Source organism: Pyrgilauda ruficollis, unplaced genomic scaffold (assembly GCF_017590135.1).
Source record: "Pyrgilauda ruficollis isolate IOZ18807 unplaced genomic scaffold, ASM1759013v1 scaffold4, whole genome shotgun sequence".
NCBI lineage: Eukaryota > Metazoa > Chordata > Aves > Passeriformes > Passeridae > Pyrgilauda > Pyrgilauda ruficollis.
The window spans coordinates 5,494,248-5,519,855 of NW_024525489.1; the positions used below are offsets into that span (position 1 = coordinate 5,494,248).

The following is a 25,608-nucleotide window of genomic DNA, read 5'->3' on the forward strand; positions in this document are numbered from 1 at the left end:
CCATCTAATGCACTGCTTCAGCCTTGCAAAAGGGTGTCACTGATCTTAGCTGAGTTGGGCCAAGTTGTCCCATGAACTGCTTTGGAAGCACCTTTGTTTTTCCTTCTGTTACTTGATGTTTGAGCCTTAGAAGGGTCAAGAGTCTCAGAGCTCTAGCTTGCCAGTTGATAGCATCAGTTGATAATTTGGTGGAAAGTCAGTCTGTCACTGCTTTGGAAGAGCTAATTTTTTTTAGTTATTCTGCTGGCCAAAGGAAGCTTGACCGTTTTGTCTGGCCTGGGAAACAGCAGATGGGTTTGGAAAGGAGGCAGTGACTCATTGGTCAGATCTGCAATTTAGGACTGCATGCATGTAAAATTAAAATTACTCTAACTTCACTAAATGTGAAGAAGTCATGACTGAGTTTGTCATGGCTAAATGTTGCGGAAGCATTTCAAGTATTGGTTTAAATGGCCTTTAATGCTAATGTAGGAAGAGGCTTGCTAAAGCTCAAAAAGTGTTTATCAACTTCTTTCTGTAAGTGATGTAGGTGCTCATGTCATCTTCTATTTACAAGTCAGAAAAACTTTTTTTTTTGTGTTGGAATGAGGGGATGATGAATCTAGAAATGGAAAAGAAATAGCACAGTGATGAGGGGAGTCTAATTTAGTGTGAAACAATGCATTCTTACGCTGCATTCTTAAGGAGTTTTCATTTTCTTATTACATCTAGCTGCCCCCAGCTATTTCAGACCATAAGTGTCTAGAAGTTGCCAAAAAAAAGGTACATATTGTCCAACAGGAGAAGCACATTGTATGTGTATATTTATTTTCTCTCTTATTGGCAAATCACAAAATCATGGAATAGTCTGTTGGAATGGACCGACAAACATCACTGAATCCAGCTCCTGGCCCTGCACAGCACCATCTCCAAGAATCACACCATGTGCCTGAGAGCATTGTTCAAACACTTCTTGAACTCTGTCAGGCTTGGTGCTGTCAACACTTCCCTGGGGAGCCTGTTCCAGTGCCCAAACACCCTCTGGGTAAAAAACCTTTTTTCTAATATCCAAGCTAAATCTCCCCTGACACTAGAAATTTTTGTATTAATTTCTTGTGCTTTATTCAGCTACTTGTTCTGACTTTGAGAAAGTCATTTAACTGTCAATTTTCTGCTGCTCCAACTATAGCATGGAGATAATAATCCTGTGCAGTTTCTTTTACTTACTTTGACATTTAGGTATTGAAATAAGGTATTCTCCTTGCAGAGGGAAGATTACATAGAAGGAGTACTGTAAATGTCTTCTCACCTCACAATTCAGGGAGCAGATACAATAGAGGTTCTCCAGTACATAGTTCACAAAAAAGGCAGAAAAACATGTGAATTCATGGTACATGCCACGCAGCACAGCAGAGTGATGACTTGCATCTACTTTTCAGGACAGATGAATGTTGTAGGACTGTGCTGTCATGTTTTACTAAGACCTTTAGCAGACAAATTCTGGAACAAACTTGATGTTTCAATGTTTTGAAACTCTGTTTTAAAAAGAAACAAGAAGGCAAATATGCTATAAGGTATTCCTTACTTAGATCTTCAACTTACTAGTGTTCACATTCTGTGATTTTCAGTAGTTTTCTTAACTTTTATTAAATAGCTTGTCTTCTAAAGAGGATAGAAATATTGAGAAGGTGACATTCCTCTAGCTTTTTTCCATCAAGGATGCAGATATCGCAGCTTCTCTGGGAGTCTGTTTTGATTTGTTCCTCTAGCTTTTTTCCATCAGCACTCCAGAATACTCAAGGATGCAGATATCGCAGCTTCTCTGGGAGTCTGTTTTGATTTTTGATGTCTGTTATGGTGATATTTTCCCCCCGTCATCTATTTGGGATTTTACTTTCTTTGTCTACTACTTTGTGTCCTATCACTGCTTCTCTGAAAGGAGCCTAATGAAATTAGCAATTTCATTAGCTAATTGAACAAAGCAGTAGAATTTCTCCCTTTAGTTGTCATACCTGAAGAGTGAACAAATCCAGTTTAATATCATCTGCAGACATGTTAAAAGTGTATTTTTTCTCAGAGTCAGCAATTGGGGAATACCCTCAGTAACCAGCTGCCCACTGGACTTTGTATCACTCACCACAGCCTTTCCAGTCTGGAGGTTTTTTCCAAGCTTATTGTCTACTTTATTGTCTACTTGTCTAGTCCACACTGGGACACTGCAGGCCTTGCTGAAGTCAGGTTCAATGGCATTCTCTGCTGTCACTGGTCTACCAAGTCAGTTGCCTCCATATAGAAAGCTAGGGGACATTTGTGCAATCAAAGCCAGGGTAGCTCCATGATGTGGGCCTTTGCTCTAAGCACCTGCAGTTTTAGCCCTTAGGAAAAACTGGATTTACAGGAGTAAATGGTACAATTGTATAGAGTGGAGATTGGAGATTGGAAATCAGTTCTCTCCAGATAAAGAACATGAAAACTCAACCCCTCTGAAAGGAAGAGGAGATAGTTCAAGTTGATTTTAAGAGAATGGAGGAGATTTTTGACAGCTACAGATCTTGACCTTTTCCCGACATCTTCAACCAAGAAAAGTATCTGAAACTAACTGCCTTTTTTGTTGAAACTGAAGGAGTAAAAGAATTTTACCTAGTATGTTTTTATTTAGTTTTTACTTATAAGTTTTTACTGTTTTTGTTTTGTCTTTCTTCTTTTCTTAACTTTACCCTTTTTACATTTTTCAAACTGAATGGTGGAGGAAATTACACCTCTTTCCCTCCAAAAGAACCCTATCACTAAGGTTGCTTTTGTTCTGGTTCACAATTCCAAGTACAGTGATGTCTCATACACGTGTTGCTGTTACTTCATAGTTGAAGCTCGAGAGTAACTACCTTACAGTAATTTATTGGGCTAGATTTCTTTGATATGCATGTCTAATTCTGGAGCTTTTTGGTCTGCAGCTCTGGGTTTTGAATAATTCTGATGTAATCTGTTTGTTCTTGTATTAGTGAAATACAGTTTCATCCCTCATTCTGATATTTTTATTTTGTTATATATACATTATATGTAACTGTCTTGATATGTTATTTTTTTTGTTAGAAATGCTGGCATTTTTTTTTAGACTTCATCTTGTCTCCCCTTTAAATTAGGTGTCACTGCCATTTCAGTAGCTTTATGGAGCAGCAAAAGTTTTGGCATTAAAAAAAAAAACCCAGAGAGCCAGATTTAGTTGTGGATGGATGGAATGTAAGAGAATAGAGATAGTGATGAAAGTAATTTTACTCTTAAGGAGTTACAATTGTACTAATTATTAAAAATTAGGAACAGGCTTACTTTTAACAGGCTACAGATAAGTCCAATTAAGATAAGTATTGTAAAAGAGTAAGTTAGCTAATCGAAGAGTAAGTTAGAGTTTGTTGGCTGTGCTGTAAGAAAGAAGGAGTCAGTCCTGCAAGGAGCTACCTATAAGAAATCACCCAGAAGGTATAGAACTTTTACAATAAGATGACAACATTTAGTAAATAATTAGAAGTGGGTAGTGTAGTAATTAAATGTGGCAATGGTGTATTGTGGACACAGTTCTTGTAGTGGAATGTGTTTCAGAAGGTGGAATTATCTAGCTTGTTCTGGAGTCATGGTGTGTGGCACAGAACAAGCTCATGTTCTGTTGGTCTGGGGATCAAAGACAAGGCTTGTTACCTTCCTGCCTACTTGTCAAGTTACAGGTGAATTATTGCCTCCCCTGTCTGCTCAAATGTGTGCAGTCAGTAACACCCCTCCAGTGGATTGTCTCCTTCCTAATCTCTGCATGATGCAGATGCAGTCTTGCCAGGCTCTGTAATCCCACATGTTCTTGTCACAGTTGTCTTGCCCGCTGGACTCCCTGTGCCACCCTCCTTCATTGATGTCACACAGGGAGCGCACCCAGGATCGGTGCAGGTGGCTCCTGTGAGTGGTGCCATCCCAGAGAGGGGCTGAGCTGAGCCCAGGTACTTGGGCTCTTAGAGGTTTGAGCAAATACAGCATTTGGGAAAGGCATGAAAAGTTACAGAGAGAAAAATGGTGAAAGGCGCCAGAAAGTTTAAATTATCTGCCAGTGTTGCAAAATTCACCATAAAACTTAGCATTTGGTAAAAGTGAGTTCTTGTATAAAAATCTGCAAATTATTATCTTGTTGGAGATGCATTGGGTTATCTGACTTGTGATTTGGGCTTTAAATTTATTTTTCATTCTTAAGCTCTCAAGTGTTAATAGGTATTAAACATGTTTAGATTGTTGTAAAAGATGCATCAGTGTTTAAGTTCATTTGTAATTGCTCTAAAGTAAAATATTTCTTATGAATTCTGTAGAATTTATTTATACATCAAGGTTCATCTTACCATTTTAATATCTTTGCTTATTTCTTGTTTGCTTATTTGGTGTTCCAGTCTTGGGATTGGGGAGTTTTTATGTAAGATGATGATGATGATTGTATTTTAAGTGTTTGGAAAGTATACATAAGCCAGGCATTCTCAGATGTCATAATAAAAGCAGGTGTGAATCTTTATACAGCAATAAAAACCTCCAGCCCCTTTAGGGAAAAAAAGAAAATAATATTCTTTTTCTTGCATTTCATTTTACATGTGTAGGATATCTGTGCATTATGTAGATGTTTGTCATTATGGGATCTGTTCAAATAACTCTAGTAAGTTTACACCCTAATCTTTAATGAGGAGTGTTTATTCAATCTGCTGTTGGATGAACTAAGTGCTTCTTATGTGTTTTAGAGGATTCTATTTGATGCTTGGCATAAACAGCAAATTCAAGTTTTCTATGCACCTATGAAGAAAAAATTTCTGAGCATTTCTTCTGAAATATTCTTATACATACTCTTTATTTTAAATACTGACAAAAGGCAAAATGAAGAAAAGAGCCCTCACAATTATCTTAAGATGGTCATGGCTTGGTTTATTACTTCTGTCCCAGCACAGAAAGGTCTTCATGAGACTTTAGAAAATTGTGATTGCATAAGATAGTTTTATTAAAAGCTGATTAATGTGATTGGGAGAATGTGAGTATTTTTGCACGATGCCTGTGCATATGTGATGTTAAGGAGCATCCAAATAGTCAGATCGTGAGAAGAGTTCTTCAATTTTTATTAAGCAATTTATACCCCCTGCATATTTTTACATATAAATATACAAAAAAGTATACTTAAACTTCTAAAGTACCAGTCTATAAGGATTTTGGTCTCTTTTGACATTATTGTGATCATTAATGGAATTCAGAATACAGTGTTAATTTGTTTTTTCTGTTTTCTGTTTTGTTAGTTTTTAATTGTTTTTGGTGATGGTGTTTGTTTGTTATTTTGGTGGTTGTGTTTTTGGTTGTTAAATGGTACCCTTGCTCTTGGGTAGACTAAAGAAATTTTGATTGGTACCACTTTGTAGATGGAGAAGAAAAAGTAGCTTAAGAACGTGCAGTTTATAAGAACATGCCATGCTTACAAACTGTAACCGTGTGGTGCTCTTTAGATGTGCTATAAATGACTCAGTTGTTTGAAGTGTCAGTATTAGTGAGTCCTGATGAGATCATGAAGAAGAAAGAACAGCAAAAAAGAAAGTTGTGTGATAAAACTAAGGTGTAGAGAAATCCTTTTTTTTTCTGAATGTGGGATTCCTTCACTCAAAACACAAATGGTCTGAAGCTCAAGACAGATCCAGCAGGTCATTTTAAAAACAGGGACCTTTAGAATTTAGTGGTATTACCTTGGGATTTCTAGTTTTGGTATTCCTGGCAAACTAGAAGTTTCTGCATACATGGTGTGTGAGTAAATACACAAATTTTAGCTACTTTTTAAGAGCTTATTATGAACCTTATAGGCCTGATTATTTTCTGGCATAAATCAGACTGGATAGGGAGTAAATTTGTTTTGCATAGGCATGTGCTTACTTGATCATCTGTGTTGTTAAGCAAGGTATTCTTCCCTTCTGGACTGAGTTTATTTGGAGCAAAGGGACTTTTGAAGCATGCCTGACTATTTTCTTTTTTCCTTTTCCAATAGAATTCAAATTATTCTTACTTGAATTAAAATGAAAATCCAGTTCAGGACAGAATCCTGTTTTTCTATATGGTCAATAGCCAGTACTAGTAACAGTACTAGTGTAAGAAAAAATGTATTTATCAGTGGAAAACTGTCACTTAAATATCTGAAAATCAGTACATATTTCCCTGTAGTGACATAATTACAAAGTAGGAGCCTTTCATAGGGTGCAAAACTTTTACTTTCAGTTGCTTGGAGTGATGTGTATTGCTTCTGAGCTGGGCAGCTTGTAATGGATGGGATGATCTTAAAGGTGTTCTCCAACCTAAATGCTTTAAAGAATGTATGGAAAATCGTTCCTAACCAACTTCCTGTGGTTTTGTTCAGTTCATGTGCATCACTGCTGCTGTGCTGAAAGGCAACAATTCTTTTACTTTTAAGCACGAATTAATCCCTAGAGGAAAAAAAAAAATCAATGACTTGAGTTTGCAACAATGCAGTTTCCAGTTTACAGAAAGTACATCTTGAAGTTATGCTTATTTTGAGATATCAAAATATGTAGTTTTCCTGGGCCACACTGAGAAAATATTTACCTTTTAATTACTTTTAAATCCATGTCAGTTGGGCACAATTGCTTCAGGAGACTGTCTGTAAATCTTACCAATTTGGAGTGCACAAAATTGGCACTCCAGCTCTAATTAAAATTAAAACTCTGAAGTTTTTGACTAAAAGCTACATGCAGTATCAATATCCTAGGCGATCCATCCATATGATCTATGCACATGTTTAGTTGCCAGGCATTTACTAGTTCATTTAGATGTCCATAAATTAGTTTGCTGTGCATTCTGTTTTTGATTTTATTTGCTCAAGTGTGTGTTAATCAGATAATACCAAATTTATTGATTTATCTTTTGGCCATAGATACACAATCCTGTATTCTTTAGAAGATTGGTATTATTTTGTCAGAGGCACAGATCCCAGTAGTAGTCACCTATCAAATATTTTTTGGTTTTTGTTTGGGCTTTTCTTCCTCATGTTTGAGATGGCTCTGTAAATGGACAGAGACTGACTTGAGCCAATTAATTATAAATCAATACAATGCAGATTTTTTTGGGTCAGTTCTAGATATTGATTGAATATTTGAAAAGTCAGATTGTAGTTAGGGATCTCTTATAAGTTTAAATCACTATGATGATTTTTTGGTTTGTTTTTAGTGTTATGCAATAGCTTGCTCCCCAGTTAATCTCTTTGCAGTCTTGAGAACTTGAAATTTGCTATAAAGACATGGGTATGTGTCTGTCAGCATCAATCTGTGCCCCTTAAATTGGACTTCAAAGTAAAATACACAAGTATTCTTAGTACTGGCTTGCTGTGACTGGGGAATCAATTTCACATAATTAGTAGAAGCTCTTTGGATTCTGCAGTTCCCACTCTGTGCTTTGGTGATCATCATTGCGATGTGGGTTGATTGTAAGGGATCAAGACTTGGCTCAAAGTGGGTGTTTGATAGGAAATCTTCAAAACACTTTCTCTTTTAAGACAGTTCAGGAAAAAAAGTGTTGTTATTTCAGGTAGCTCTCTCCTCCTTTACTCAATATCTGTATTTTCCTCCCTCCTTTTATCCCTTCATGCTGGATGTGCAAAAGATTGCTCTGGAGTTCTACTCCTGCACCTGTTCCTTTCTATCCCTCTTCATTATGTACCTTCATTTGAGTTTAATCTCTGATTGTCATTGAAGTAACAGCATATGTTAAAATCAAATCAGATTTTTCTCACAAGCATAATATTTCCTAATATTCTTTCCTGTTATTTTATTCTCAGACTGTCTAGCTAGTGACTCATGCTTCTGTGTTCTAAATGTCTGCTGAGACACTAACATTTCTTGATGCAGATCATCAAGATACAATTGGTATATATCTGTACAAAATTATCCAACATAATTCTGTTGTTTTCAGGAGGGCAATTGATAATTGTTATTTCCAAGTCTCTGGGGTCGTGCCTGCACATGTGCTTTTCTTTCTTCAGCTTGTATCTGAATTAGCAATGCATATAAAACTTCACTGACTTGGTGGGAACCCAGAGCACTGAGTTCTGAGAGTTCTTGCACTGCACCATTTTTTCTCCCAGGCCACATCTACATTCCAATAGGAGATTTTGTGGGTGTGGTACTGAACCCATGAAGGTGCCTTTTCCAGTCTTATCATTCATACTAGTTAAAAGGCAGCAGGTATTTTGTTTCTTGTCATTTCTTTCTGTAATTTTTTTTTTTGCATACCTCCTCTTCCAAGAAGTCCTTATTTTAAAAAATTTGTATCTCATGGGCTGTCTTACTCATCTGGTGAAAACATGAAGAAATAGCCTGCAAGAACAGCAGAACCGGAATTGTAGAGGCTTCCACTGGTATAAAAGTTAGGGCTGAAATGAAGGGGCACTGTAAAAGATGAGGCAATTGCTGTTGATTTTGATTAATTTTGATAGTTTTAAAATATAAGTGTTTGCATCAGCTTTTAAAAATTTTCATAAAGTTTTTAATCTATATTTTTGATTACTTTAAGAAAAAGCTTGTTAAAGAACAATTGCCTAGACAGTGCAAACAAGAATGCATTTCATTCTGTCTTCTAGGCAATTTGGTGTTTTGCTCTAGGTTGTTTAACCAGACTTTATTGAAATCTTTCGATAACATTGTCTGGTGTAATAACCCTGGTACAACGTTTTTCATGCTACTTAAACTCTTGAGCTTGTTATCATAATCTTTTGCCTTCATTGTAACAGATTAGTAAGGGCAGTCTTGTCCTTCACTCATCTAGATACTGATTGTTGTCACATTCTTGTCTGAAGTAAGTTCCTGCAAGTTTTTCATTCCTCTGTTGGGGATCACAGAAACACGGCACGTTTTTATCTATAGTTTTCATGGTCTCTTGGGTCTTACCTCAGCTTATGCTTTGTGAACTCTGTCCTTCAGGACTGGTGTGGTAACTGACATCTCACATAGTGTTGATTGTCATGAGCTCCGTATTGACTTGTCCAAGACCTGTGAGTGTCTCACAAGGCTGTCACTTATTTTTTAGAATTTAATTTTCTTTTACTTTGTTCTACAGTAAACAGCCTCCCATCCATCCCAGGAAAAACAGTTCCATAAGACAAGGGTGGGAGGGAGGGGAACAAATCCTTATGTTCCCCACAATGAGACTTCTATCTACCATGATAACTAGTATTCCTTACCATTTCCTTATAATCCTCATCAGTGTCTCTATGCTTTGAGGTTTTGGCTGTAGATGTTAGTTTTGGTTTTGGGACTGTATGGTCCTGGGTTTCTGTAAGGCTGTTGAAGAAATCCTTTCCTACAAAATCATTAAGGTACTTTAGAACTAAAGTTTTGGGGTTTTTTTCTAGAGAGATTGTGAGTCTCATTTCTGTATTGTAACAGCAGGGCTTCCCTGAGATATGGAAGTAGGCTGTAGGTGTGGAAAAATAGCTTGTCAGGCATCCCTTAGCTGATGGGTGTAAATGATCTGAAATTGTCAACTCACTGGTGTAGTCACCTGGAACATACAAAAGAAATTTACAAGCAGACAAAAGTTTCTAACAAACGAGAGTGAAGGAAGGTATAGCATGTGAAAAGAGCTTTCACATGATTAATGCTTTAAAGAAAAAAATTCATGAGTTGTGGCTCTGGTTACTGGGACAGGAGAAGAAATTGAATCCTAAGTGGTTTATATGATAGAAGCTGACAATACCATGAGCGTATATTTATACGTGAGTTTTATTGTCTCCTTTTACTGCAAGACCTCTAAATTACTTTCTGTTGCTGGCTGATTTAATTATATAATAAGTTTTGTTGGCATTGTTGTCAGCTCAATGGAACAACTCTTTATTTGTGACCAGTTTAAATATGAAGTACATGTAAGAGCAGAAAGGATTCTGAAGGCACAACTTAATCTCATCAAAATCAAGTTGTAATGAAGACATAAAAGCTAACTTATTTTTTTGGTTACTGTTGTTTGTGCATTGCTGATGTTGCTTAAACTTTCCCTCAGCATTCCTTCAAGATAAATTTTGCCTAATTCTGGAGGAAGTATAAAACAAATTTTCTGAAGATTTTGAATTTGAGAAAAAGGTGAAAATCAGACATGTCATCTTTACACTGAGACCTTCTGATGCTATTAACTAATAATTCACCTTGATGATGCCAGTTAAGTCAAGAATGCTGCTTGTTGGAGGAATACAGCTTAAATCAGTTACATAAGAGGAGGCAGGTTTCATATGTGGAAGAATAGTAGAAAACTCTTTATTTATTTATATATTAAAAAAAAAAAAACCTGCTGAATTCTTTGTAATTTTTACCTAAGTTCAGTTTAATGGTGCATTTTAATCTGGAGACTCCAACAGAACAATGAACTTGTGACATTGTATGCCACTAATCTAAATAATACGCAAGATGTAAAGACAGTATGATTTATGGAAGAGAGTATAATTTTATTTTGGTGTGTAACTTATTTTATAATCTGCTAAATGCAGCATGAGCTCTCTTTCATTTGTTTTTGTAGGTAGCTAGCTCCCCCTTTCTTTTCTCTGTCTAGTTTGGAAGAGTCAGCCTTTATGCTGTTATATTGATTTTTTTATTTGATGTAGCTCTATCTTTCCCAATTATCTTAAATAATTTAAAAACATTAAGGAATAAAACTCCAGCACATTGTAAGGAGGAAAATATTATTTTAAAATCCAGAGATGCTATGGGTTCTCAGATACATCCCTTAACTCCCAAGTTGTGTTGTAATGTGGTTTAAATGACATTAACTTTTTCTCCAGGGCATTTGATTATTAGTATTGAAGAACGGGTGAAAAGTGTCGTGGTGGTTGGAGAATATTAAGGGGCGTATTACTGCAAATCGATATTCACTTAAGTTATTACCTTAGCATCCATGATTGAGGGGTGCTCAGTGTTCATGCTGCAACAAACTAGATGCTCAGTTCAGTCCAGCAGAGCACTAGCAACTTGCACAGAGAAGCTTTTCCTCTGATGGGAAAGGAGAGGAGGAGTTATGTAAACAATAGGCTTTTATGAATTTGGTAAAGATTCTAAATCACTTATGTTATGTATCGCAGGTTTCTAGGTTACAGAAATGGGTAACTGAAATATAGAGAATCAAAAGTAGTAAGACTTCTGTAATTTGCCTGTTTTCAAACGTGAGTTTTGTTGTTGTTTTTTTTTTTTTTTATTTTAGTGTCTACTGTAGATCTAGTACTATCTATATTGAGACACAAGTCCATGCAAGAGGTCATATGTGCATACAAAATGTTACCACTGTGTGACTCCAGCCATTAGATGGTTAAAGCGCTGTACAAAAAAATCTAGCATCAAATAGAAACTCACTCACTTAGAAGACATGCTGCAGGGACTAATCTTGTATCTTAATGAAATAAAATGAATTTTTTAGCGGACCAGCTATAAAAGATGAGGTTGGTCAATAAAATACTTTTGCAGTCACGATGGCAGTGGAGCAATGAATGCCTCTGTGGTAATTGATGTTAAATACGGGCAGGCTGTAGTGGAGTGAGAGGGCACGCTCAAGCTGTATGGACTAGAACCAGACTGGAAAGGTGAACTCCTGGTTAACCTTTTACACTAAAAAAACCCCAATAAGATATTAAGATAAAGTTGGAAAACTGACTTCATGCTACAACACGATTAATCTTTAGAAGTGAATGCTCTGGAATTATCAAAGCCAAAAGCTTAAAGAAAACCTTCATAGAAAGACATGATGGGGTATCTAGAAGGTTTCCCACTTCTCTGCTGCAGGCAGATTTTCCTCCGCTGTTGTGTATTGTGGTCAGACTTTTCTTCCCCTTCTTCCCATTTTTCTTGGGTGGTGTGGTTCTCCTGACAGGTATGACAATGAAGAGAAATTCAGGACAGTAATGTGTAGCTTACCCCCTTTTCCCAGGATGTGCAGTGGCAATGAATAAGACATTAGCTGGGTATGTTCACTTAATGATCAGCCATTAGCAACTGACTTCTAATACCTCTGGTTGAGTTTAGAGTCAGCACTCCCTGACAGAATGACTGGTTTTTACAATACCCATTTTGGTGTTATCTTAAGATCAAGAAGGTCTCTGCAAACAAGTACTCTTTCTCTGTATGTGTTCTGGTCTGCTCCCTGAGGGTGGATGGGCGTTCTGGGCATATTTCCTGTAGCTGGATGTATAAGGCCACAGGAACCTCCTGGCAAATACCAACTAAACTGAGTCAAACTTTGGTGCGTGAAATACAAAGTGCTGTAAGTAGGAGGTAATAAATATATCTTATCTATATATGTGTGTGTATACGTGTGTGTATATACATACACACATACTTGTATATATAAAATGGTAGTTCAGTTGTAAATTACAACATAAAAATGCGAGTTGCTAGCAAGGTGATTCAGCGCACTTAACATTTTTCATCCACATCCATGAGTGAGTCTTTAAAATACCGTTTGTTAAAAGTAATTCTGCAAGTTATTTGCAGAGAAGCTGGAGGCAGAAATGTGAGGAAAGGCAATGCTGGGGAAGATGGGATGAGAAGGGAAGGAGGGTGGTGGGGTCAAAGTCCCACTGCATTGACTACTTAAGTTAAACGTGGGCAGGTCTGTACCACTACTGGGCAAAAAGAGCCTGCACAGAAATGTGGTGATTAGAGTTTTAATGTGAGCATAGAAGAAACTAACAGAATTCCATGATTCATTATTAAAAATACTTCCATTCAAAAGAGAAAAGTGCTTTGTTTTTACAGCCTTCAAAGTAAAGCCTTATATTCTTTCCAGTTTGGGTTATTTGTTTTCAAATTATACACTGAACTTACTGGAGATAAATCCCTTGGAGGTGATGTTTCTATAATCCAGGCCTTTTTGTTATTTGTGTATTTATTGTTTGCCATTGTACCTCTGCTTTTATTTTGACTTTCCATTACTGAAATTATTTCCCAGTATGATGAAATTCCAATGTATTTGAATGCTCAGATCAGTACAGCTATTTGTTTTGTGCTTTTATGTTAATTTTGGTATTATTAAAGTATATGTTAAATTTTAGATTAATTTTAATGTTTTTATACTTCTAGTGTGGAAGTTTTAAATATATCTATATTGTTCTCTTGTAAGTAACTCTACTTGAAATTTGAACTTTTTACAAAGTTACTATTCTTATGTTTGCATAGGGGAAAATGCAGCGTTGCACTTCTGAATGAGACAGAATCTGTGCTGTCATACCTGGAGAAAGAGGTAATTGTGATTTCTCTTCAAGTAAATATTAGGATAAGTTTCTTTTTCTTTCTGTATTTTTAACAAATGGGCAAACAATACTTTGAAAATAATTTCTTAGATGATAGGTTAGAAAAATCATGTTGTTCACGACACTGATTTAAACAATATTATTGGATAAAATTTAATTGACATGCTTAAATGATAGGTTTATTATGAATCTGTTTGCATTTAAAAAACAATTAATTTGAAGTAATTAATATGACATCTTACAGATGAAAATATAGAGATGGTTTCCTGTAGCAGATACTGAAGGATGAATTCACATGGTGGTTTTTTTTCCTCCTTACTTTTTCCTTTTTTTTCTCTTATCATATGGAAAGTATCTCCTCATCTTCCTCTGGAAGATACTTAGGATGCTTAGCTTTATCAGAGAGGAAGAAAATTCCCCAAGAATTTGAAAGATTGCAAAATACCTTTAAAATAAACATATTTTTCTTTGGAGTGTCTTAATATAAGATCTGGAAGGCAGTGTTTTCTAACTGAAATTAGCGTGTTTTTATTTTTAAATTTCTACACCAAACCACTGATAATCAGTAAAAATATTTTTGAAAGTAGGATTTGGCCTATACTTATGCTACTATACCACATTTGCCATTACTTTTTTAGTGCCTGAGAAGGGTTTACACAGACAGTGTTTTATTTTTTTTTTTTTGAGATTAATTTATAATGGAAAGTCAGTATGGTTTACATACTTATGAGTGCAAACTTGTTAAATTCAGTAAGTATTTAACATTAATGCTCTTCAAATCCATTGATATATTTTTGTGTATGGATCTTTTCAGTATTGTTTTGTTCTGAAGTAAGTCCTAACAATGAGAGAAGTCTTAATTGGCCTTTTAAAAGCACTCATGAAACATCTGTATTATATAAAATAAAGATTCATGTGCCAAATCTGTGTTCTGTGAAGTATGCAAATTTCCAAATGGAAAGTGTTACAACTTTGCAAACCTAATTTTAAAAATTATTACACTGTTGCAAATATGTCTTTTTTTTTTAGGATACGTTTTTTTATTCACTGGTGTATGATCCATCATTGAAAACACTTTTAGCAGACAAGGGAGAAATCAGAGTGGGGCCTAGATATCAAGCAGATGTGCCAGACATGCTTGTGGAAGGTAATACTTGATTTCTGATTAGTGAAAAAAATAAAAGTTGTTGTATTGCATTATTGCTCATGCTGACTTTCTGAACTAAGCTAATACATAGAGGCAGAAAAAATAAGATAGTAGGTCTGAGAAAATTTATGAACACCAGTAGATATTATGGAAAAAGAAAGGATACTTGAATACATGTTGAAAATGTGTCCGTTTCCAGTCTGTGCATAGGCTTTTGATATTTGTTTGTTTAATTATATGCTCTGGTTAGTTATTTAATATAGGCTGCATTGAGAAAAGATGTTGAGGACCAACCCATTTGTAAAATATTGACACTGTAGTAAAACAAGTGGAAAAGATATTTCTTCTTTCCCTTTTAAAGCAAACAATGCATAGAGAATTCAGGTCTTTGTGTCTTCTTATTTCAAAATATTGTCTTTCTTTAAAGCATCTTGTTTGTTTTGTAGCAGGGTTGAAAAATCTCTTTCTAGCCTTGGCATAGCTTTAAAATCAGTGATGTTTTTTAAATTTTATTTTATTTATTTATAACCTAGCACAACTACCTATGCCTCTTTTGCTACATAGAACTATTATTTTAAATAAAATTGCAAGTAAAAGAACTATTTAATATTTGGATCATATTTAAGAAACATGAGTAACTGTGTCTTGTTATGTTTACAACTGTATTTGCTAATTAAATTTAAAAAAAAAGAAAAATGTTTCTTTAGAAGTATCTAGATTTAGATACTGTTTTCAGGAGTAATGGTATTTATTCTTTAAAAAGAAGGGATTATGTGAGAAGAACATCACTTGCAGTAAGTCCAAGGAGTTCTGAATGCCCAAATATATGTATTTGTAACGTTAAATGTTGTATTTTCTCTTCATCATGTTCTACTTTTTTTTTTTATACTTTTACTTGAACAAAACCCCCTGTTATTTCTAATTTCTACAGACCTTATTTAATAAAGATATGAAACAAGAATAATTTGATTTCTGGCAAGTGGCAGATTATTTTACAATGAATGCTATTTAATAGATCACCTGCATGATTATTCTGGCTTTTTGTTTAATAACCAGAAATAGACTATAGGAAGTCACTTCAGATTTGTTTATAAAATGTACAGACCTGTTTCAGAACAGGGTTATGAATAGATTATGATCCACTGCTATTCTTGCTGAGAATGTACCTGCCATAGGGAAAAAATAGTCGTGTAGGTGTTCATATGCTCAGGAGGAAAGCTTGCTGGAGGGCTCATGTGCAAATGGCTGTCTCAATGTGTGTGAGAGGCAACTGGGAAGTACTGATCTGATTCCCAAATACCTGCTTGAACTGTAGGGTTTTTAGGATAAGCTAGGGCTGTCTGCCAGGCAGGAAGTATTTTTCTACTGAATTCTTCTTACTTAAATTTCTAAAGACAGTGGTTAATTATGAAATAGTGAATATTACATATAAAGGATTTTTTTCCTGTTCAAATTTTACTTATTTAATTTTTTTCTAAAGTTTAAATCTATATTCGTTAAAACTAAAGTTACCAAGTTCTTCTGGAGCTTAATGTTTTGAGTTAAGTCCTTGGTTTAGTTAAAATTAGTAGTTAATCTCTCTTGTACATCATGAAGATAGAATTTCAGTGTCTGTTACTGTCTTCTTTTCCTCATACACCACTAAGCCCCAAAGTGCAATAAGTAGTGCAGTCCTCTTGCTGCCTTTAGTAGGAAATGATAATCCATCGGAGTGAGAAGCACAAAGCTGCCCACAAACCAAGGCTCTGTTGGTATGTGGAGCACTTGAGCAGTTCAATTGGATTAATCTGCACATATTTCAAGTGACTGGTGGAAAAAAGAGTTTGGTTTTGGGAGGATAAAAGTATCTAAATTATGGTAGTTTGGACTGATTTTTTTCCTAAATGTTTCCCATAGCCCTCTGCCCTCCAAGGAAAAACAAAAGATGATTCAGCTGTTGCTGTGTCTTTATGTAAGCTGACAGCCTGGAAGTTAATCCATTCACTGTCAAGCCTTTTCTTTCACACAAACAAATCTAAACAATGTTTAAAATTAAAAGATTAGAAAAGTTATATTTGGAAAGTATGGGATTCTGTAAAGATTTTTTGTCTTTATGTACATTTTTCAGCCTGTAATGATAAAAGTGGCTAGTGATCTGTATCTCCAAATTGTTATGCTCTAATGGGTAACTCTTTAAAAAAGTGCAGAGCTGTCCCCTAAAGTTAAAAGAGAGAATTTAGGCAACATCTTGTCAATTCAGAAAAATCAGATTTTATATCATCTAATAATAGTATTATTAGATGATATAAAATAAAAATAATTCCTGAATTTGTTCACACATAAAACTTGTTCTGTAATCTAAAGGAAGAATACCTTTTTGTAGACAGTGGGCATATTTTATATTTACAGAAAATCCCCAAAACAAACAAACAAAATCAAAATAAATAAACAAATCAAAAATTTACACACCATCAGTTGTTTTATTTTCAAAGTTACTGGCGTATAAATCCAATTCAAATGACTAAAGACAGTTTAGATTAGCTTTCAGAAGGCCAGTCACAACATGGCTGAAAAAAAAAGAAGTCCTACAAATATTTAATTAATTTGTTGTAAATACACTGATGAATTCTAGTAGATTTAAAAATCAAATTGCTTGCACTTTCTCCATACTGTGATAACTTATGTTTTATCTGAATAGATTATGGTGGTTTTGTTTTGGTTTTTTTTTTGTTGTTTATTGGACAACTCTGTGTGGTTTTTCTAGGAATAGATTTTTTTTTCCCCTTGCATTGATGTTGCCATTTTTGCATCCTTGAGTAAAATGTACTGCAAACCCAGGTGATTAGGTCAGACTTTGGATAATACAGCATACCTGCTTCTCCCTGCCCCAGGGGTGTATTGGATAAATTTATATTGCTTTTTAATTTTTGAATATTAAAAATTTTGAAAATTTTGATTTTAATTTTTGAAACTAAAAGAACATGTACTTTCAAAAGACAAAAAGGTTTATTAAAATCAAGATGCATGATGAAGTCTTCCAGATGCAACTGTTTTGTTTTTCCATGTTAGGATATGTTGAATCATAAATCCTTTACACAATTGCAGTAAACAAATGTAAACAAAGTTTAAATTTGGTTGAAAATGCGTAAGCCTTGTAAATCCATGACACTTTTGTTGGTAATGGTGTAGCTAAATCACTTAGGTCACACGTTTAGTGAAGACTGTAACTTTGGAGAAAGACCAGAGCAGATTTCTTTCCTCAGTCTCTTCCGGCTTTTGTCATCACCATTCTTGGGAGTTAAGCTTGGGAGTAAAAGTTGTCAGATTTGCATGATTTTATGGTTGTGTGAAGTTTTTCGTCCCCCCAGTGCCAAGTGTTACAGTCTGTCTATACTCTAATTTGAAGATTTTAGAGTCTTTTAGTTGCTTTCAATATGCTGGTAGAGAGGAGACTGTTCTACAGCATTGACTGAAATTCTGGCTAGCAGGATGCTGAAGAATGCCCTTTCTTTGTTTTAACAACACATTCTCCAGTGGCTTACTCTGTGCATGTAGCAGCTTGTTTCCACATCTGTTTCCAGCGTGGGGTAACATTCTTCTCCTCTGTGCAGAGGAAGAATAAAAAGGTTTATTTCTGAGAATCAAAAGCATGGATTTGGGCAAGGAGTATCTTGTTTCTGTGGAGCATCCCTTCTTGTCAGTACAGGAGCAAGGTATCTGGTTCTCTGCATGTGATGGCTAGAACCTGCTGCGTGGTGTGCTCACCTACAGTATTTGATCAACAACTTGTAAAATCTTTGACCAGTAACTTCAATAAGCAAAGCTAAAAGTCCTAAACAGCAAGAACAAAACCCTATACAGTGTTGGTTTAGGCAAGTCATTATTATTATTGTTACTTGGTTACAAGGCATAGTTTTATAAATTGTTCTGAATGTGATCAAATTGTTGTCACCTTTAACTAGCAGATTTTATTTAGTTGTGTTTTGTGTACAGGGAGATTGCACCCAGGCAAACTAGTTTAGATTCTTGGTAGACTTTTATATAACATTGATTCTTACTTGTCTCACAGCTTTAAAATCCAAATGTTTTTAAAATTCTGGCATTTCAGCCGGTGTCTCATGCAGTGGAATAACTGATGCAATGACAGTTTGTTTTACATGGTTGGCTAAAAAAGCAGAGAATGAGAGAGAAAAAGTACTAGCATGGCATTAGGGATATAGTTTGTGACATAGGATAATGCTTAAGAATGGGAGAAATGGGAAATCTTTTTGCTCTGTAGGAGTTCTTCTAATGCATTGTTTTTCCTGTCACATGCCTGTGCTGCTCTTTGTGCCTCATGCATGCCATCATAGGCCTAACTGCAGCTGTCACACAATTTAAATTCATTTACACAAAATAAAATGCATGACAGCTTAGTTAAACAAACACAATTGAAGTCATGTTGCAAATAAGGAAGCCAATTGTTTAGAGTAACCTCATTGGCCAAATCAGTAATTTCTTAAGTAATGCTTACTTTCATTAATTCATGGTGTTGTGAAACAAGTGGAAAGGCTGCAACCAAGCCAAACAAAAGGCCTTCTGTCTGTCAAATCTCTATTAAAACATCTGAAGCAAAGGATATTTTCTAAACAAATCTAAGAAAAAAATTTATCACGACTGTATTCTGGGCATGATATGTAAATCTAGTGAAATGGTCTGCAGTAATTCTCTGGCAAAAAATATCACAACCAAATAATTGTATTTTTGAGAAAATTATTACAATCTGGAATAACAGTTTCTTATGATTTTTTGAAAAGTAATTTATCAAAATAAATTTTCTGACGCTGCATTTGATTTTGTATACCAGGTTGTGGTAGAAGAGTGTGGTGGTAGGCAATGTAAGATGTTTAAGTGTTGAAACCAGGATTTTCAAAAATCCAGCCCAGCAGTGAGGAAGGACCATGCTGAATCAGACCATCAGCTGTTTATCCCTGCATGAAATCTTGTCACTTGAGGTTTGTCAGTTTTCCTAAAATTTGTTTAAAGCCTATTAGAAATCCAGTAGAGTGTCAACTTGAGCTTCCTCATGAACTTCTATAATCCTTTTTCAGTACTTCAGGATTTTTCTTTCTAAAAAACCTGTGTCTTGGTTGCAATTTTGATTATTTTGGCTAGCATAGCTGTGAGCCTTGACTGTGCTTAGTTGCCCACATTTTTTCTTTAGCTCACATTCCCTCCTTCACACCCTAGGTATAACAGAACTTGGTTTGAGCTCATGTATCTCGATTAGAAGCTGTTGTAGTCCCAAGATCCTGTAGAAATCTAGAGAAGATTCTTATCCAAACTCAAGTATCTTGCCATTGTTCATAGTGTATAATTGTTCTCTAACCTCTCCTATAGATGCATCATTTTAAGGTGTATCTTTCAGATCTCTCATGATGCATGTGAACCTCTCCACTTCTGTCCACTCATCATAAATGCAGAAAATTAATTTGATTTCTCTTCCAACAAGTGATTTGAATTTCTCTTATTTGCTTCCTTTTTGAATAGATCACATTGTCAATGTCTTGGACTCTTTGGTAGTTTAAAGACCTTTTGGCTCTTTTGATGGTCTGAGAAGACTTTAGTCATTTTAATACCCTCTGAAATTTGGACAATGTCGTAGCATATAGGAGGATAAAAGAAAAGTGACAAGAAAATAATTAACCCCACATCTAGTAATGTGCCTCAATGACAAGGACAGTTTTCTCCCTCTGTGATGTGAGATGTCCCTAATTTTTTTCAAGCTGAAGTGAAAATTACAGGGTTTGAAAGTACCCTCGCTCATATCTTTCATAAGCATAGGAATTTTTTGGGGGGATGAAGGGGCTGAGAGGAGCAGCTCTGTGGGAAAGTCCTGCCGTGCTGGCAGGCAGCGAGGGGATGTTGGCCAGCAGTGGGCTCTTGTGTTCCCTGGGCAGCATCCCCAGCAGCTGCATGCACGGTTGTCTGAGCAGGGGAAGTGTTTGTTTTTAAAAGTTATTTTTTTTAATAATGGTGCAAGGTCTAGTTAACTAAACAGATTATTCAACTACGATTTTTTAATTTAAGTTTGGTTATATTTTATTTTTTTGTAATTGTTGTATGTCAATCCACCACTAGATGTGGATTTTTTTTTTTAAATTTTTTTTTTTTGTTAAGGTTGGGATTAAATGTTTGAGATGGTATTTTTTTGTTTGGGCTTAGGTGTTTATTAGTTTTTATTTATATTATAGTCTTAGAAGTTGTGAGTTTTGTACTATTTTATTAATAAATTATAAAATGGAGTTGTATTTCTCTTTTATAAGGTTTTTAAAGGATAAATTGTTTAATTAAGAAATTATTCAATTAAATTATTTCTATTTTTAACTTTTTTTGTGACTTGTAATGTGGATTTCATTTAATTATACAATACTACTTAAACTCACGAAGAAGGTGATGAAGAATGTAAAGAAGGATTAGCTTCTGCTTTAAAACTTCTATCTTGTTTTATATATATTACTATATCTTAAAACTTTAAACTCGAAGTTTTTTTTAACTATATGATATTACACCCTTCTATTCAAACTACACACACAATTCAGTTTTATCATTCAATTTTGGAAGCTTTCTCTACGGTTTCAGGTTAAGTGTAGTGTTTTCTTGGGAGTCAGTGTCTTTTAGTGCAGAAAGTTGGAAATTCTCAGCAGCTGGGGTCCCAGCAGGGGGAAGTGTGTGCTGGGAATATTTGCTGCGTTATTTGCCTGGGCGCAGCAGCTCCTTTGGGCTCTGAGGGGTGCACAGCAAGCCAGGTAGAGCCAGGCTTCCCTGGGCAGAATGGAGCCATGTCAGAGAGGGACATGGGATGATGGATGCAGGAAGGGTTAGCGTTGATTTGGGAAATGAGTTTCCGTGCAGAGGTACGTGGCAGGAGACAAGCGGCAAGGCGCTGACAAGTATGGTGTGGAATGATGCGGTTTAAAGGTTTATCTGGGGACCTGGCTGCTGGTCCTAATGGAGTGCCCAGTGCCGGGCTGTTTGCACGTTCCTGTTTTAATAGCCTGGAGGGGTGATCTTAGACTCACATGCTAATGGTCCCCTCCCAGCTGCAGTCCTGTTCCCAGCCCGGTGCTGCTTATCTCTTGCATCTGGGTTTGAATGGAGACTTTAGGGAATTCTTTATGGAGGAGAGTTCTGACACAATTGAGTTCTTTCTGGCCATTTAAAGCAATACAAAGAGTGTGGAGTGGGCAAGGAAGAGGAGTACCCCCTGCTAAGGCACACAGAAGGGGAATTAGAGTCTCTGAAATGGAGGAAGAAACACCCTATAGGAAAGATGTCCTGTTCAAAATATTTTTTTTCCTTCTAGTAAATAAAATTGTAAACTAAATGCTGGAGTCCCTCTTGCACACCTGAAAATACCATGAGTGCTTAGAAATAGCACTTGCTGTGTAGCTGATTTCAGCTTTGAAGCCAAGGCATTTTAGAATTAATGCAGTTCAATTAACTGAGTACTTAATAGGAAGAAGGGGAGCAGTTGGACAAATTTGAGCTGCAAATTTTGGTTGACATACAGAGAAACTTAAAAGTTTCTTAGAAAAGAAACTTAAAAGAAGCATTCTGAAATGCTTCTGTTTCAAAAAAGAATAAATTAATAAAAAAGAGGAATAAATTAATAAAAAAAGAATAAAATAATTATTTTAAGGGTGGTTTCTAAAGTTTTCACTGTTTTTGTGTTCCGTTACAAGAGTATGTTGTTTTTAGTACACCAGATATACCAAATGGAAACTATTAAACTCAGAGTTCAAGCCTTTTAATGTTTGGGAATATTGAAATTTCAGGATTTTAAGTTTAAACATGATTACTAGTAAAGAGGCAGATGAGAAACTCATTTACAGTCTGTTTGGATTTTTAATATTATGAAAGTTCAGGATTGCTTAGACTTGGTGTATTGTGTTTTCTGCTTCCCATATAAATAAAACTTTTTTTTAAAATTTAATTGATGAAAATATACCTTAGAATAGTGAAACTCAGCTGTAATCCCATGAGGAGGGATCTGTCCTTTTGCTTTGTGATACATAATTCTCCCATTTATTATATGAACTTCTGCTGAATTTGAAAGTCACTCATGCAGAGACCTGCAGCAGTCATTTGAATGGTGCATCTGATTCTCTTGTCAAAGATCTGTGTTGGCTTATTTCTGTTAGTGTTGATGTAGTTGCAGTGATTTAATGCTGTTGTGAGAAGATAATAATCAGTCCTTTTTAAAAAAAACTTGGATATGAAATATTTTTAGAAGGTTCTGTATTCAAATATTTCAGTTAAAAAGTGGACAGCCAGATAATCTAAGGACAGATTAATGTGTGTCTGTGAGAAATATTTGACAGGATAAACAAATACTGTGTCTTTGTGTCCTACTGATTTCCAGAAAATATGGTTTGTGTGCTAAGTGATCACTTTTTTGACAGTTCCTGCATATTAACTGGAGACATTTATACAGTAAGTAGTTCTTAAAGATAAAATTCAGAAAATATTGCCTTTTTTCCCCTGAGTTCAGTGTTTCACAAATATTATCTGTCTAACCTTTTGTATTTAACTAGCTTAAAAAAATCATGAGGCCTCATAATTTTGAGGCCATGTTAGTGTTTCCTTTGTGAGTGAAACAAAGTACCATTTCAATAATAAAGAAGTGAAATTGGAGTAAACCCAGTTGCTTAGGTGTGATCAAAGGAAGAGTTGCTTTTCTTGTGCACCCACAGAAGGCGACAACAGCAGCACCTTTAGGCTCTTCCAGCAGCAGTATGTGAGGGAAAGGTTTCTGTGGAAAAAGCTATCAAAGTTATTTCTGGATGGGGTTGAGGAACTAGTGTGTCTACTCACTTGGTTCTGCATGCAGCAAATTGGGAGTTCACAGTCAGTGTCTAAAACCAGGTTTCCTGTCAATTCAAGATGACTTTATAGGATCCGCAGAGCAGAAAGCAAAGCTCAGAGTCTGAAATAAAAAAAACACCTTTAGGGACAAGTGCAAAAGGAGATGGTTATGCCTAACTCAGTTTTGCTTCTAGACGCCTAGGAACCTTGTAGAAATCGATTTCACCAAGTTCAATGTTAAATGTATTGAATTTTTATATTTGACTGAAAATCTGGTAAATCAGTAGCAAAATAAATGACAACTTCAAAATATTGGTTAGAATTTTGATTCAACTATAAGATGATGGCTTTCTATTTCAAGGCATTTTTCAGAAGGAATGCATGGAACAAAAGTTATAACAAGCAGATTTAGAAGTTCCTATTTGTGGAAGCTGCAATAGAACACCAGACATAACAGGTGTGATGGTGCTAACCCAGTAAGACTCACCTTTATGGACTGAATAGAAAAAAAAATGTTGCTGAGACTTGCTTAATCTCAGCTGAAAATGGATATTTAGAATAAATCAGATATTTAGATGAGATGAATCTCAACAAATAATGAAATTCCTTGTTATATATGATCAAATATATTTTGTTCTCAAATGGGCTTTCTGTTGGTTGCACTTTTGACTTTGAGTTACCACAGGTTTTTTTTTTTCTGTAATACCTTCTAAAAGTAGGAGCTGTTTCTTGAAGGTTAGCCAATTTAAACTTGGTAGTCCCTTGTCAGATCTGAAGATTTTTTTTTTGGTTAAGCTCGTACAGTAAATTTTGCATAATTAACTGTCAAATGCTTGATTATCACAATCAGTAAAATATACTTTACAGTGTTGTTCGTGTCAAATTTTAATAGGATTATAATATCCTTTACATCACTTTTGCCAATCTCACTTCTATTATTGAGTTATTGATTTTTGTGCTGGACAATTAAAAGCATATTGATGGAATTTTATCAGTTTTATTAAACTGGCCACGTGTACTGGCCAGTTTTATTAAAGAGGCCACGTGTAAATGGCCTCTTGATTCCTGTTTTCAGGAAAGACTTTGCTTCAGCCTAATCATGCATTTGCAAGGAAAATCTGTAGTTTAGGGCTGTGGCCACACGTACTACAGAAGCTCAATTAGGTATTTGAAGCTTTGCATTATAAATCATAGTGTTTTATGAAGTGTTTTCAGTGATGTTATTTAACATCAATACCTCAACAAATTCTGCTCCAATTTGTTGAGGTATTAAGTGCATGTATAATTTTGATCAAACAGATCAAAATGCGGTCATGGAAATTTCTTCAGTTCTCAGATCATTCACAACATCTATGTTAGCAGTTGAGAATAAGATGGAAGAGTTGGAAATTGTGCTGTATATCAGTTAGATTTTACAGAAGCTGCTCCAAAAGTGAGAAGAGTTCTGTGGGTTGTCCTGCTTGGGATAGTTGGAGTGGGATTTTTCTGGTACTGTCTGGTTTCTTGTGCATTGTTTGCTCCGTATTGTAAAAGCAGGTCTGTCTTTCTCAACTTTGATTTATGCTTCAGGTCAGTCGAATTTTTGGTCTTTGTAAAAAAAGAGCCATGTTACCCTACTGTCTTTAGCTCCTTGAGGAGACATAGGATTGTGTTACTAGTTTGTTATGAACCTCCTCTTTCTTTACAGCTTGAAGGAAATGGTTAAAGTGGCCCTCTGGTTGCAGTGCAGCATGAATGGTCTGTGCTGTGTGTTGGTGTGGCAGGTTGTGCGTGTTTCCTGTCAGAAAGGTTTTGTTGCTAATAATAGCTGTAGAGCCTTGGCTGTGATTGTTCAAATACTAAATGAGTTCTGTCAGGTAGTCAGCCTTATAAAGGATACAGTTATTTATTGTGTGCTGTGTATGTGCTTATTATCCCCGTGAGCACTCCAATCACTTTTCAACTAGCAACATCTTAGTGTTTAATTGACTTTGCTGGTATTTTCTACCTCAGTAACTTCACCTAAAAGGACTCATTGTAAGTTCAGATGTTTGTTTCTTTGCCGTTTTACTGCAAGTCTGATTTTTTTCTTCTAAATTTATTCTGTAGAAGATGAAAAAACAAATGGCAGATGCAGATGAAATGTGGTTTTTTATATTTTAATAAGTCAAAATACATTTAATCCTAAACAAAAAGTTCCTATCTAAATTGTTTTGTTTACATTTATTCACACAAAAAGGTTGATTTTTTTTTTTCTCTTTAGAATGCTTAAGTAACAGGGAATTTGCACATTTTTAACATTGTTTTTTTTTTAAAAAAAACAAACAGCACAAGCCAAAACTGCAGGACCACAGATTTCATTTTAATTTAGTCAGGGTTTTGGTGTGGGATTTGTTTG

The 25,608-nt window shown here is 35.4% G+C and overlaps 1 protein-coding gene across 1 annotated transcript in view; it reads left to right on the forward strand.

Moving 5' to 3' along the window:
* Positions 1 to 25,608, forward strand: part of MTA3 (metastasis associated 1 family member 3) — a 133,625-nt gene that overhangs the window by 22,565 nt on the left and 85,452 nt on the right. The window contains exons 5-6 of the mRNA XM_041477090.1: positions 13,185 to 13,248; positions 14,288 to 14,405. Coding sequence (XP_041333024.1) covers positions 13,185 to 13,248; positions 14,288 to 14,405 — 182 coding nt within the window. The remainder of the gene's footprint in view (positions 1 to 13,184; positions 13,249 to 14,287; positions 14,406 to 25,608) is intronic.